At 41.1% G+C, this 16,323-nt stretch overlaps 1 protein-coding gene across 1 annotated transcript; it reads right to left on the reverse strand.

Moving 5' to 3' along the window:
* Positions 1-9,949: 9,949 nt before the first annotated feature.
* On the reverse strand, positions 9,950-15,954 carry LOC117540775 (amphoterin-induced protein 3-like). Its single transcript, XM_034207615.1, has 2 exons — positions 15,505-15,954; positions 9,950-14,895 (listed from the first exon to the last, which is right to left on the reverse strand). The coding sequence occupies exon 2, from the start codon at positions 14,845-14,847 to the stop codon at positions 13,516-13,518; it is 1,332 nt and encodes a 443-aa protein (XP_034063506.1). The 5' UTR covers positions 14,848-14,895; positions 15,505-15,954; the 3' UTR covers positions 9,950-13,515.
* Positions 15,955-16,323: the final 369 nt, after the last annotated feature.

The raw sequence follows: 16,323 nt of genomic DNA on the forward strand, positions 1-16,323 counted from the left end.
GCTCCTTTCGACGCGAAGGAGCCACGGAGGGAGCCCGGCCGGGCACAGCCCGAAAAGGCAACGTGGGCAACACCTCCGCTTCTCCGTCCCGCGGGCCCAGCACCTACGGGAAACAGCTATGGGGTCGGGTGCGCTGCCAGAAGGGTGGCAGTGAAAGCAGAGGGTCTCGACGGAATCATAACCTGGGATTATAATTATATAATATTTATAAAACTGCCCCTTTAAATTAAATAGACTACTACCAGTACCAGCGGGAGCCGAAACGGGCCGTGAACTGACCTTTGACACGTCACATGATGTGTCCACTCACACACACACACACACACACACACACACACACACACCACACACACACACACACACACACACACACACACACACACACACACACACACACACACACACACACACACACACAGGGCCGCCCCTCCCTACAGGCCAATCACGCAGGCTGCATGGGGCCCCGCCTTGCGCAGGGGCCCCGCCCAGAGGGCCTCAGCTGCTGTGCGCAGTTCTCCGCTCAGTTCTCCGCGCACCCCCCGCGAGAGTGAGAGTGAGAGATGACAAGGGGAGCATGTCTGCAACCCGACACCGTTGTAATGTATCGATATCTGACCAATCACGGCTTTGATACGGCCACTAGTGCAGGTAAAGAGATGTCGGTGAAAAGACAGTTTCAGTCCGGCGCAAAAAACAAAACATGAAGAAACTAGAGCATCACTCGAAGGTGGGTTATTGTATGAGTCAAATGTACAACTTGCGAATGTTGTATAAGTCAAATTGCCAATTGCCATATTAAAACATCAGCTGCAATTCACGACATGAAGAAGGCAGTCTGCATAGCATACATTATAGGCTAATGGAGATGCAGTTATTTCCAGCATTCTTTATTTACCATTCATTCAAGTATGTGACATAGCCGCGGGAAGTAGGGGTGCTGGGGGTGCTGCAGCACCCCCTGTTGGCGAGTGGTGTACATTTGAAAAACTGAGTGACCACCTAAATAAAAATGATTAAACTACATAAAATAGTTATGATTTTACTTAAAATAAAATTAGCTGTATACAGTAGCATATAATAGTCATAGTATATATTTGTATATATCAGGTGGCTTGAATTTATTTTCCAAATAAGTAAAATCCGAGTCATCTAGGTCGTAGGTCTTGGGAGAGTGACGTAATTGACGCGACACACACACTGCAGAGTGACAACTTTCTAGAATGGTGCAAAAAAGGATTTTGGATTTTTTTCTCCAACAAACAACCCAATAAAAAGAGTGGACCACCAGCTACTCCTCAGCCCACCACCTCTACAACTAAAGTAATATATATATATAAATGATCCATTATCTCATTACATTTGCGCATATTTTAACACATTTCAGGAACCGAAATCTGCACTTTGGATAAAGCCAGGTTCAAAATTCTCGTTTTATTTTGTAGTCATATTAGCATCTAAGGCTTTCACCGAAGGGATTTTGGATATCTCTCTTTATCACTCCATAAATCAGAAAATATTGTCAACAGCCCTAAAATATCAATTTTCGCCATGTTTCTAGGTATAAAATCTTATATAATTCAGGCTATGAATGATATATGAACAAACCCTTCTGTAAAAGCCTTCATAATATTGATAGGAATATAACTGGAAGGTTTGGTGTATGTAAGTGCAACTGAAGTGGAAATTTCGGACTCAGAGTAGGAGAAAAAACTCATTTTGAGAAAACGAACTTTAAAGATTGCAGTGAGGCGCTAGCTAAACCCTCCTGTTCTTTGGATGATAGCTTGCGCCTCGACGCACTCCGTGAAGGTATTTCATGTTCGGGGTCATTTGTGTTTTGTAAAACCTTGCTTCGTGCAAGTGACAATTGTTGTTGTCTTCTATGTGAACGTTTTTTTCACCGTTCTTTTGCCATTTTGAGATTTACATTTCTAGCGGAAAGCTAACCAGGAAGTGTTTTAGCACACCACGTGATGCATCTGAACGAATCACGTTGTCAGAAATTGACACCAGCCAATGAGATTTCGTTTCTTGGTTTAAGACCCTTTTGTACTTTCACGATTGGTTGCTGATACAAAGGAAATGACCATATTTGGATCCGATGACTATGAGATCATTGTGCAGGAGCAACACATCCTCACTCCCAGGTCGGCCTATGTTGACGTTATGTCAAGTCCCCTGTCGGCTTTTTCCAACGCAAGGGGGGGGGCCTTAGCGTCCATTTTCAACGCAAGGGGGGGGGCCTTAGCGTCCATTTTCAGCTTTCCGGGATGTCCATATGCTTCTATGGACGCTCATGGAAGCACGGCGTTCGTTTGTGTCGACTGCCCTTAAAGGCAATGTGAGCGTCCATTCTCATTGGATAACGGAGAATTGTACACCCAGAAGTAAGTATTCCCCTTACTGTCGATTTATTTTACAGTGATATCTGCACTACTCATCGACTAAAAAACACCAGATTATCCTTGTTAATTACACAACATTGATTGGTTTAAATTGTGTGCAATGCTTTTGTATTTTTCCCCTTCGATTCGGAGAAACAAATGTTTTTTCGGAGTAAAGGATGGCAGAAGACACTACACTACCCAGAATCCCCAGCTATCGTTTGGACCAAACCATGTGCTCTGTTTGACAAACCCCGTGATAGTCCTCAAGCTCTGTGATTGGAGAGTGTGCTCCGAGGGTTACGCCGAGCCTCGAACAGCACTTGAAATGGGATGGAACCATGCACGGCAGACTGTCCAAAACTGGATTTGAACGGGTCCACCGCGTCCCCCCTCCCCCACCCTGTCCCCAGAACTACAAATGCTGGCTATTCTGTTTCGCAACATGTTCTGTATCTATGGCACGTCTCTACTGGGAGTTGTAGTTTTAAAAGACGTTTTCGTATTTCCCATAATAAGAAGTTGCCAGTATTAAACTGTGTACATCCCTGGAGGTTTAGGGGATAGGAAACACTCACATTTAAAACATATCATTAATAAATGGGTGAAAATTGCTTGTGCCCATAATGGGCAGCATTAATATATATATATATATATATATATATATATATATATATATATATATATACACACATGCCAGCTAAGGTCAGAAGAGCTTTATTTAACAGCTGGTCTTATGTTTGTGACCCCTGTTGTTAATTGATAACATTACATTACATTAATTGATAAGCCTGAAACATGCACTTGTTAAGGTTCAGAGGCACATTTTGCAAATATGGCAGTATAGCCATCGATCAGCTTAAGATAAGATATACTTTATTGATCTCAAGTAGGAACATTTGCGTTACATCAGCATGTGTAACAGTTAAATATGCAGTGGTGTTTATTTGTAAATCATTTAGTATAATCACACAAATTCTGTGTTTTATATTCAACAATTCTGTGTTCTTTATTTATTGATTGTTCAATACCTGACAAGGTCGGAGATGAAATATCTACATACATCTTATAAGAGTATAATACATTATGTATAATATCAGTTAAAATAAGTGCTTCAACATAGTTAACATTGCTGGAGGTATGCACAAATATTGATAGATGTCTTGTAATGCACTATTGAGGAACCTGCGACCCAAGTTTTTCATTCAATGTAGAACTACACCATAGTTGTGTAGGCCTATATGATATGTCAATAAACCTTAGAAAATCTTGAAATCTTGAAAGGGATGTGCAAAATAGTCATTATATACAGTCTTTAATTAACTATTAGTAGAGAATAACGAGTAATTAATATACTTTATAGGGATCCTATTAATATCTAATAATAAAAATAATGAAATTCAATATCATGCTTTAACCACTAGGTGTCCCTTTATATCAGGTGTGCACCTTTATGGTGTAAATACAGCCTATCTACCAATTGGATCAAATATAAAAGTCAGCCGAATTAGTGTTGATACTGCAAGGAGACGTATTGTGTGAAAAGAAATGTAAGATGTTGTTTAATGGCTGATATATTTATGATCCACGTCACGTTTTCAGTTCCTCATGTTTGTCTAGAAGTCTTCTCATCAGGGCTATATAAATACAGAACTACGGCAGATATGTAATATTTAATGCAGCCGAACCGTGTATTACAATGCCGTTATGTGATGACTTCCAAAGAGAAAAGCAAGCACACTCGGAATAAAGTATTATTGTATTTTTTTTCAATGTTTTCGGTCTGTTTCCGTTATTTGTTAATGACGATGTGCTGTGAGATGTGAGACTGGAATTGCACAGGGGAAATAACGTAGGCTATCTTTAGATGCGGATTTTGTTAAACTAATATGTTTTCGCTGTGGACCAACACTATACATTAACGGGGAAGGGGGTAGCAATAAAGATAACACCATTAAACAGTTACACAACATAACAGAAATAATATCGATAGCAGCGTCCCTAGCAACCCACCTTGGTAACAATGAAAACGTTATGGACGCAATTTCCTGAAGTAATCTTCGTAGGCTACTAACTAGCAAACTAAAGATCATGTACATCCACTGCACACATAATCTGAAATAACAACTCATATTTCTCGCATCAAATGACATCAAAACGCATTTTAATGGCCAAACTAACTTTAAAATAGGCATTTTCCATCGAGAATAAAACGAAGTTCGGCCATGTTTTTTTTTTCTTCAGGGAGAAATTTGAAGATCACGTGACGTCAAACAGAGTACATGGTGTAGTCCAAACGATAGCTGGGGATTCTGGGTAGTGTAGTGTCTTCTGCCATCCTTTACTCCGAAAACATATTTGTTTCTCCGAATCGAAGGGGAAAAATACAAAAGCATTGCACACAATTTAAACCAATCAATGTTGTGTAATTAACAAGGATAATCTGGTGTTTTTTAGTCGATGAGTAGTGCAGATATCACTGTAAAATCAATCGACAGTAAGGGGAATACTTACTTCCGGGTGTACAATTCTCCGTTATCCAATGAGAATGGACGCTCACATTGCCTTTAAGGGCAGCCGACACAAACGAATGCCGTGCTTCCATGAGCGTCTATAGAAGCATATGGACATCCCGGAAAGCTGAAAATGGACGCTAAGGCCCCCCCCCCTTGCGTTGAAAATGGACGCTAAGGCCCCCCCCTTGCGTTGGAAAAAGCCGACAGGGGACTTGACATAACGTCAACATAGGCCGACCTGGGAGTGAGGATGTGTTGGCAGGAGAGACGAAGCTTTTCCAACGATGACATTGTGCAAACAGCGATCGCGATACTTTATGTTACGTTAGAATGCTAACTTTTGGTGAATTTAGGAGAAATATACAGATGCAAATAGACAAACTATAGTAAAATGAACACTTAAATGTGTATTTTGTACGTTTTCCTTCCAAAAGCCTGAAAGAAAACATGTTATGGAATCAAAATAGCACAACATCTCAAAATTGACCAGTGCATGAAAAACGATGTTTTTGCCTGCCGTGTCTCGCCTTATACAAACAGGATGGAGCCGTTTTTTTTAAACGGCTCCATCCTCACTTTTGGCAGCACCCCCTGAGCAAAATGACTTCCCGCGGCTATGGTATGTGATCAGGGTCGGCGTCATGTGGGGTCATTCGCGGGCCATGCCCCCCCAAATGAGTCACTGTGCCCCCCCAAAGCAGGGTGGGCAAGCCTTGCCACTTTGCCGTTTTTTTTCTTCTAAATCATATAAGTGAAAACGTTTCCACTAAAGATTTGTTGTGTGAAATACGTCAGAAATAAAGAATACAAATATAAAACACAGCCTGAGCTGTGCTCACTGCTGCTCTCTGATTGGTGTGTTGCTTGACCAATGACCCCCGACCTTTGTTTTGTTATCATTACGTGGCTGTGTGTTTAGATGAAAGCCCAGTGGCGATCTGTTCATCTGTTACACTGATTATACAGTAAAGCCATCGAAAATAATATGATATACAGTACAGTACAAGTACCCTACTTCTGGGTCTCTGTGTTTCATTCAAGCTCGGCTCTGTGTGTGTGTGGCACGAGCGCATTTTGTGAGTGCGCAAGCGGTAACGTGGAATGTTGATGTTAGCATCTGGTTAGCTCGCTATGCTAACGGATATAAAGAGCTGTTTCTACACCAAGGTGGAGGAGAGTCCTCTCCTGTCAGACTGAGAGGATCTTATAACGTCAGCTCAGTGAGGTAAGGACTCTCTCAGTGTTTAGATAGTTCACTTTAGTGTAGGTTATCTCAGTGGGTCTCAAACGGTTTGCTCACCATTTATGTAAACAAGTATTTGCGAGGAATACCTTTATATGATCATTATAGTTATTAAAGAATAAGAGAATAAATAAAAAACGGGTATGAAATACTATAGGACAGTAACACAAGAATACAGTTTACAAGGGGAGTGATTAGTAAAATATCCATAAAGAAAAAGTAAATCTGTGTACAGTTCTGTTTCATATGGATGCTGAGAGATGTAGGCTATCCATATATCTCCTAATGTTGCTCTCAAAGTGCACCAGATTGATGCATTTAACTTTAATATTTTTTAAATAATCTTCCCGGGGGAGCATGCCCCCGGACCCTCCTAGAGGAGGTTAGGTCCACACCCACCTAAAACATGTTCACATGGATAGGATACTAAATACATTTGCACCCTTTTTATATTGTGGCCTATGTCCTTATATGTTTCTGTTTTGGTGGTCGTGCCACAACCGTGCATGTATGCACAAGTCATAGGTGCGCTATAAAATAGCACTACACCCTGCAATGTGTGTGAAAGACAATAGACTTTACAGCATGTTTTTTGAAGTTGCGTTGGTTGTTGACGGCAGTGTGTGCCCCCCCTTTGTAAATGATTGCCCCCCCCATTCGATTTGTTCTAGAGCCGACCCTGTATGTGATGCCTTTTATCTGCTAATTTACAGGAGGAAGAGTGATACACTGTCTGTCTAGTTGGCTTACATAACAGTTCAAGTTTACAGCCTAAAAAACATGGAGCATTGTTTCCCTTTTATTCATTTTTATGTCAATTTGCACATTTCATGGTGATGCTCAGCCTCTCCCCTTAACTCCTAACAGTCATCATCATGTCAACCACAACACAGAGAAATACTGATAGAAATGTGTGTCTAGTTGTTGATGCATTGCTGACGAGGGAACTACATTTGAATACAGATTTAAGAAATATCAGTTTTTGAGCATGTCATAAGCATGTTTTGTCTTGACTATATTATAATAAAACAATATAGTATTTTTATTATTGAATTGATTATGATTATGATTATTAGTAGAAGTAGTTTATTTGCATTAATTATATTTTAATCTTTTTGAGGCATTTGGCAGGAAACGCATACTGAACGACATACATGCACATTTACCATTGACCTCACTGTATAAAAAAGTAACTGTTGATAATAATAATAAACAGGAATTATATTTGCAAACATTTTTTCACTCCTGTCGGTTGGGGGGGGGCCTCATCTCACAATGTCGCTTGGGGCCCCAAGTTGGCAAGGGGCGGCCCTGCGCACACACACACACACACACACACACACACGCACACACACACACACACACACACACACACACACACACACACAACCTCCTAGACCACGTAGACGTAGACCTGTAAAGTCTATAATGCTAACATGTTAGCAACGAGCTGCCTGTTTACCATGCTATTTGCAGACCCAGTAACAGTCCTTCTGGAATATGTATTCTGTCCACCTGATGAATGTAAGTCCAACATTTATACTAATTTCAGATCAGTGTTGTTCTCCACCAAATTCCATAGGGAAATATCTGGCTCTTAGCAGGAAATTACACCCCCTTGTACTCCAAAAATGTATTGGTCGCTAACTTTGCCTCTTGGCCATCCCTGCTTGTATAGGCAGGTATAATACCGCAGAATTATCTGCACTTTATCGCTAAAGACAGCTGCCTGGGCTGGTTTCTAATGACTTAAAACTATCAAAGTTGCCAATAAAAGGTGAAAGACTTCAGCTGCATTGACCAGTGCTTACATCTTTGTTCATTCAGTTTCTCAAGTAACTTTATATTTTTTTCAATGTAGGTTTAGGCACTTGAATATTTCTCTTTAGCTTTCTTGTTGTTGTACTAGAGAGGTATATTATATTTTCACTTAATGTATGTGTACAGCTGTGGTAGCTTCTTACATTGATATTACAAGTTATTAAACAATGTCTACTACATTGGCTTTCCTTGGTTTGCAAACCTCTTACATTCTTGTAGTGTCTCAGATGTGTCAAATGTCTGATACATTTTCTATCACCACAGACATTATCCATTCTGACATGGTTACATTGAAATGCATGCTAAAGGCACAAATAGGTATAACTATACCAAGTATTTCACAAGAACTAAGCTCAAACAAATACACACATTAGGCATTAGGGAATGTCTTACTTGTATTGGGGTATTTTGTTATTGTTAGGTTGGTACTACTGGAATAAAGGATGGATCTATTAATCCAGCACTGACCACAAGCAACCTCTTTCACAAACACATCCCTGTTATTTGATTCCACTTTTAAATTGAATCAAATATCAATGGATCAAGAACTACAATATGAAATAGGTCAAGAGGAACCTGTTGGCTTTGTGTTCAGCTGCGTAGTTGTTCTAATGGGATCAGTAAACTGAGGAGTTTCTTGGTGCCGTTGCAGGAATTAGGGCTTTAGGCTAGAATGAAATGTAGCTCTGCTCTTGTAATGGTATAACCAATTATCACTTCTCTTGTTATGTGCCTCTACACCACCTCCGTGCAAATCATTCAGCTTCCACAGGTTTTTTTAGTGCGCAGCCTGTGATGCAACATTGCCTCGGAAATGGAGCCAGGGAGAGATAATATAGAAATATGGCATATAGCTGCTAAAAAGGCCACACTGGATGTTGTAGGTAGGCAAACAAAACAATCCCAGAGGCTGTTTTTGCACCGAAGAAGAACCTAATCCTGTAATGCTTTGTGAGGCTACGTCAGCAACAACCTTAGCGTCTCTGTGAGGGCGTTTTTTGACATGCTGCTCTGAGCTAAATGCTAGGATTATTTATACAATGATATAGGAAATATGCATGCTAATGTGGATTTTAAGCGTAATGTTTGCATCTTAGGTAATATCCTCAGCTGGACTCCTGACTGTCCCCACCTCCCGCCTTAGCACCATGGGAGCCAGGGCTTTTAGCTGCACCGCACCCAGGCTCTGGAACTCTCTGCCTCCACACATCAAACAGTCTGACTCCATCACGACATTCAAATCCCACCTCAAAACCCACCTGTTTAAACTGGCCTACTCACTCTAAAACACATTCAACCTGCTATCACGGATCCTCCTCTCACTCCGTCACTCCACACTCTTGTCTTGCCTGTTTTATGCTTTTATGCTGCTGTATTGCCATGTCGGTTCGATTAAATTGTGTTCCGTTTTTGTTTTAGCTGTTTTAACTTTTAAATGCACTGTAAGGCGACCTTGGGTGTCCTGAAAGGCGCCTCGAAATAAAACGTATTATTAATATGGTAATATTAGCTATTCGCTCAGTTCAATCAAGCCTGATGGAAATGTTATCGGTAATCTTTAGCACGTATTTGGTCATATTTCATTAACACTTATTGTACGCTTGACCTGGTAGTGGCTGTAGAGAAAAAGTTAAGGAATCCCCAACAACAATTAACAATTCATGAATGTTTCTACCGAACTTCATAAAAAAACGTTCGCTAGTTGTTGAGAAATTGACTGCCTTCATGTAAACTTCCTGGCTGTGCTCCATGATCAACAAAGTAAGCAGGTGTCATTCTTTGGGAACAGGGACCATTCATTTCTTTTTAAAATTCATCCCCTAGTCTTTGAAATATTTCAGTCTGGACCAGTGTTTGATCAACCAACATTGCCTCCCTGCAGCCATGCCACTTGGATGACAATACATTAATATTGGTTTAAACAGCACCATAAACGACATTATTGAATATCACGAACACAGTAGCACATGCATAAAGCATCTCCTTTACCATCACTGACGGCACAAGTCTTTTTTAATCGTAATACGAACATACATATATTTGATCACAGTTCACGTTTTCTTTTAGTGGCTGAAAGTGACAGAACATAACAAGGGAAGTGCCATCACCACATGTTACATTACAGCTGGTAGGAGAAATGACACAAGCTGAACACAGAGTAAGCATCACAAGACAAGAGGATGTCTGAGAAAAGTGGCCAAGTGTAACAATGTAAACATGTATACTTTGAAGCATCCAATTATATCCAGCCAAATTCTACTCACTGCAGCCAATAACAGTCTCAGAGGAACAATACAGATAAAAGGCAAAAACAATGTATCACTGCATGTATTCTGTTTTTGCATTTGATTAATGAGGCATTCATGTTCCATGTGCCCCACAGTGAAAAAGACTGAGACCAGTTTTAGACGTGGACATCTGGCTGGTTCATCCTCCATTGAAAACACAGAAAGTGGCCTGCATTCATATTCAGTGCAGAGGTAAGATAAAGAGCCTGTTGTCTGGTGTGCAGCAGTCCACATTTATTAACGTTTTTTTTGGAAGCAACCTGCTTGCCTCTTAAAAAAATAAAATAAAAAGAGACATAAAGTATAGCTGGTTGTGGACTTTTTAGAAACAAGCACTATCTATGTTTGTATTCCAAGTGTCCAATTAGAATGAAATACAGATGGGTTTGGTGGCATCAGGCCTGCACCGAGGCTGTGTATGTGGGTGTCACACGTCTTAAAAGATGTATAAGTATCTGCCACAGCTGGATGCCTCCACTCCTGGCTGATGACTGTTTTGACAGTTCAGTAATAGCCCCTATTGACAGTCAAGGCAGCCCTTCACTATTGGAAGCAATTCAGCTTGTGCTATTCACAGTAAAATACCCCTTTCACAGTAATTAGATTCTTGAATACGATGATTTCAAATCCCTTGGAGCCCAGCTGAACTAGGGGAAAACAATTAATCTGGAAAGACGAGTGCATGCTTTAATTGAAGCCCGATGGAGTGTTTTGCTTTGGAGAGGGGCATCTTTTAAAGCATCAACGAGTACGCCCTTTACATCTGGGTAATTTGTAAGATCGCTTCAGGATAATTTGCAGATGGAGTGAGTTATACAGACAACACTTTAAAATTCTATCAGCACTTCAAAGCTACACATAAATGTGCAGCTTTAAGTACTATACAATAATGTGTAAATATTAGATAACACTTCTATGATATTTCTATTTAGAAGTATGTGTATCAATCTGAATGAGCAAAAAATATATAATTGATGTAGTTAATGCAGTGTTTAGGCCTCTCAATATCAGTGAAGTGCTCGCCGTGAGAAGGTTGAAATAAAACACTAGATAGCAAATGGCATCCGGATAATAACTTCACTTATTCTACTCTGCCTACACACTGAGGTTGATTACCGAAATCAGCGGCATGGTTACATAACCAGGGTCACATGTGGACCTAAAAAGCCCTTGAATAGAAAATGCTCAAATCCTGTCCTCTATGTTTTAACCCGTCTGCTAATCATATCAAAAACATTAAATCCCGACCCAGCTGTGTGTTCTGTGTCAGAGAGAGGAACCAGATTAGAGGGATTTAAATACACTTAAATTGACAAAGCACCTGGGTTTTATCCTCGTGGTAATCTCCTCAAACCTAACCCCAAGTCATCACACAATGTGATGTCTCTAATACACTTTCTGAAAAACAACGGGTCATACCACTGATACAAGATGTTATATCACACGCACATATCGGCATGTTGCGTAACCTTTGTTCAGCAGTTTGAATGTTGCTTACCACGGCGAAACAGCTTTGTTAAATATACCAAGTCAGTAGCTGTGTGATTAAACAGAGTGATGCATCACAATACACTCTAACGGATTTTTGCTTAATCCCTGAGAGTTTAATTGTGATGAAACTTGCGCTGTGAAAGAACTCGTCTGTCCCACTTGCATGCATGGCTCGCCATTTGATTTGAGATTTCACTCTTTTTTTCTCAGAATTTACATTCAAGTTGCACAACAGTATTAGTCCCCTCAGGCTTGAAAGAAGTCAAGTTTTAATTAAGGATTAGAAATAATCAAAGGCTCCTACTCTAACGACATACTCTCCTTTTGTGGGATGGGTGGTTACTGACAACTGTTCTTTGACATTATATGAAGGATTACATCTAATCCTATTCAATCTTGGTGCAATCCTTAGTCCCACCCGGTGTTTGCATTATGATTAAACTACAATCTCAAAACATTGTGTTTGCATGGGTTTAAAGAAATTGATTTGTTTCTTTTGAGGCCAGTGTTTTTTCTCATTGGATTTTTTAAATCCCTACATCCTCGACCACCCGTAAGCTCTCTTTGGTCTTTCATGTCATCAAATGAATGTTCTCGTCTCACACACTTATGTTCTTTCACAGCAGTGCATGCAAGGCCTTCTTCAACATCTTTCATTGTTGGCATTGCAGTGTGTAATTCTGTCATTTGAAGCATGTTGCAATGAATTTAAATAAAAATACAAAGCTTTTCAAAGTAATGCCCCCTTCAGGGTTTTGCGTCAGACCTGCTTGAAGTAGGCTATGTGTCACTTCCGTTCAAATGTTGTGCTTTCGTTTGTTCCGCATAGTTCAAAGTGCTCTGCTGTGTTTGATCAAAGAGATGCTCTCTTTGAAAGCATTCCAATTACTGTTTGTTTTTGGTTTGTTGACACTCCTGATTCCTGTACTTATTTGCCAGATAAGCAGAGCGCTGATAGAGAGTCATTGTTTTTGGCTGGCAGATTAATGCAACAGGTGCAAATGGGAAATGTATGTATGATGGATCACTGCAGGATGCACCTCTGTTTTCTGCTAGATAAGATGTTCAAATATGTATTGAATGCTATGGCTTCAGCACAGAAATGTTTATTCCTAGCTGTATCTTAATTCCTTTTTCTTTTTCTGAAATTGCTTATAAAAAGCTATATCACCAGGCCAGCTAACTGATCTGAAGGGAACAAATATGTTATTAGGAAGTCAGGCAACAGAAGTTTTCACGAGTTGGAAAGAGTTTTGGGTTTAGAAGTATTGCTGTATATTACATTTATCTTCAGCAAGTGCCTATCTCTGCCACACTAATTATGGAGCCCTTCAACTCAACCCAGATACACAGGCTGCACTTCCTTCCTGCAGTCCGTCAGTCATGAACTTGCAGCGTTTTTTAGTAGCATTTAATCCTTGTTAAATACTTTCTTTGAAAAGTGAGCCAGATTCACTCTCCGATCCCACAAGAAATATTTCTCCCTAGTGTCGAACCCCAGTACACAGAGAAGTTATTAGCTGATTTTTAGGTCTGACAACGGCTCCATAGTGATTTAGAAATGTCATTACACTGCGGGTAATAAACCTAACCTTGAAACTTTCTCTGGACTTCTGGACTTAATGACAGAGAAAAGGAGAAACGGAACAGTAAATGTTGCTCTTTTGTTCAGGAGGCCTTTTAACTGGAGCCTGCAATCAGCAAAAAAATGTGATTTTTTCCTTTCACAGCCATGATACATTTCTATTGCACCTCAGCGTTAATTCCTGCCATTAACTTTTAGGTGGCCATTCAGTTTTTTCTTCAGTTAACATTGGCTCCATGAATGCTACACGCTTGCTGCTTTGGGACCTGTGATGGCTTCTTCTGGAGCTGGAGAAAACAGAGCGAGGTCCCGGCTGTGTGCAGCAGCTGCAGCGACACGGAGTCAGGTAGAGGTACACGAAGATGAACAACATGGACAACATACAGGCTATCAAGGTTGTGTAGCCTGTGTTGAATGTTTCGGTTTGTGGCAACACCACCGTCACATTCACCTCCCGGGTCGCATTTAGTGCGTGTTTCATATCCTGAGCTGTGCACACGTACAAACCCGAGTCATTGACCTTGGTTGCTTGAATATCCAAGGTACCGTTGGGAAACAAGCTCGTTAGAGTGTCATTTATGCTCGTCTGGGTTATGTACCCCTTGCTGGGGGTGAGCCATGCAAATGAGAGGTCTCTGCTAATCAGAGATGTTTCGCAGTCTAGACGCACCATTTCTCCCTCAGTCACCGTCAGCTTAGACAGGAACACAGTCACCGGGAGTGACATGGGTTTTTCCACTGTGCAGTTACGGAAGAAGCGGGGTTGTCGCAGGAACCGCACGAACGATCGCGTGTTCCCATAGATGGTGCAAGTGTGCTCCTCCGTAAAGTCCCTCAGTGTTTCGTAACCCCTCAGATCCCAATGCCAGAAAACGCTGTACATGGAGCAGTCACAGATCAGAGAGTTGTTGTGGAGGTACAGCCCCCGCTGCACCAGCATGGGCAAAGCTTTCACATCCACCCATGGCAGACGACTCAAACGGTTGGACGAGAGATCCAGCATGGACATGAAAGGGTGACTATGGTCTGTGATGGAGAAGAAAGGGAAGTATGTGATCTGGTTCAGGCTGAAGTAGGCCTTTTTTAAACTGCTGAGGCCATTCAACATGCCAGCCTCCAACTGTGTGATCTTATTATTGAAGAGAAGGAGCTCCTCCAGCTTCCACAGCCCCTGGAAGTAGTGTTGCTCCACCACACGCAGCTTGTTGGAGGACAGGTCAAGGTACCTGAGGCTGGAGGCATTTGTAAACACGCCCTCGTCCAGGGAGACAAGCTCGTTGTGGGTCAATAGGAGTTTTTCCAATTTGGGCATCTTTTTGAAACTGCCCACACCCAGCCAGGACAGGTAGTTGTGGCTGAGGTCGAGGATGACAGAGTAGGTCGGCAGGGACTGAGGAAGCTTGGTCAGACCACAGGAGCTGCAGCCCGCTGTGTCGGATACACAGATGCACATGGGGGGACAGACTCCCTCAGAGCCGTGACAGAGCAGCACCAGCAGAGGATACAGTCTGAAGGTCATCTTTGTGGAAGCCTGATCCTTCGAGGTTTCTAATCCCTCCGGCTCTCCCTGGTCAGATAAGAATCAAATCAGAAACAAATAAGACTGTACAGTCAGGATAATCTTTTAAAGGTGAACCCCTTCACTTACAATGGAAGTTTCTGCTCTTTGGTTCCCACCTCTGACAACACATACAGATCTGTAAACTCTCAACTCTTTAAAGTCTGGGTAGCATCAGCACATATCTTTCTTTCTTTGAAATCAGTATAGTTGCTTTTGTACTTGCGTTTTGTAACTGTTCACTTTATAATGTTGCATTTATATGCTTTTTGATTTTGCGTGTGTCTTGCCCTACGTTGTTGTTTCTATTTTGCCTCTGCAGAGATAATTGCCCTATATAATCTATAATTGGGAAAAAGAACATGAACAGAATGAATACACTATTTTGGTGCAGTAGTCATTGGAGGGTTGCAACAACATCAGTCTACACAATATCAGAACATTGAGTGAGAAGCACACGAGAATCGTGGCCTTTCTATTACTTTAAAAAATATTTTAAATGAATTTCATCATCAAAATAGTTGCAAATTGACACCCTGTTGCATGACTCAACACTTTAAATAATTGTCAAGTAGGAAACTTTTCAAAGCAATATGAGCACAGATAGAAAAACCTCACCTTTTTAGAAGTATGTTTCTTCTCGGTTATTATCAGGTGAAGTTGAAGGCTCTCAGAGACAGTTCAAACTGATTTTCCGCCACTGACTTGCAAGTCTGTATGAATTTGATGGCAGAAAGGGGAAAAGTTCATACTAATTTCAGACGAGTGAGCTATTTGGCGCACTCACTTAATCCCATTCTCCCCTCCAAGAAAAAGAAGAAAAACACTTCAAACCACACATCCAAAGTAGACTACTTAGCGACAACATGAGGCTCCAACTTTCTGCGCTTCTTGGAAGTTATCCCTTCATGAATACCCATAACATTGCTGTCTAATCCTTATCTTCTACTAAGATCCTCCTCCCCAGACGCTCGAGTAAAATGCTTTCGCCTTTCTCTCCAGCCAAGTTTAAGGTCTCCCTACTGGGTTTGTCTTCGTCCCAAATGAGAGTGCCGCTCAACTAACATCCTGCAGTGGTTTTCAGTGTATAACAAACAGCACAGAGCTCACTTAATCTCCCACAATCCCCTCCTCCTTCTTTGTGTCATTTTAAAACCAGCCTTGTGTCTCCCCCGTCATCATTAAGTAATGATGCTGATGGCTGCCCTTCCTTCTCTCTATTTATTATTTGTACCTCTATTGCCAAAATCAGTTTATTTCAGTTTAACATGACTACTTTTTAGGGTTTCACTTGATTACAGATTAGTAGAACCTAGGAGCTTTCCTCATGAATCCTACATGCGTCATCCGGTAACCTTCCACCAATAATCCCAGAGGACTGGAATTTAGCTATGCCCTCAAAATGTTATACTTTTTTGTGTGTGTGCAATCCTGCCT

This window comes from Gymnodraco acuticeps, unplaced genomic scaffold (assembly GCF_902827175.1).
Source record: "Gymnodraco acuticeps unplaced genomic scaffold, fGymAcu1.1, whole genome shotgun sequence".
NCBI lineage: Eukaryota > Metazoa > Chordata > Actinopteri > Perciformes > Bathydraconidae > Gymnodraco > Gymnodraco acuticeps.

Coding starts and splice junctions, on each gene's coding strand:
- LOC117540775 (XM_034207615.1), bottom strand. CDS start 14,847: ATGACCTTCAGACTGTATCCTCTGCTGGTGCTGCTCTGTCACGGCTCT.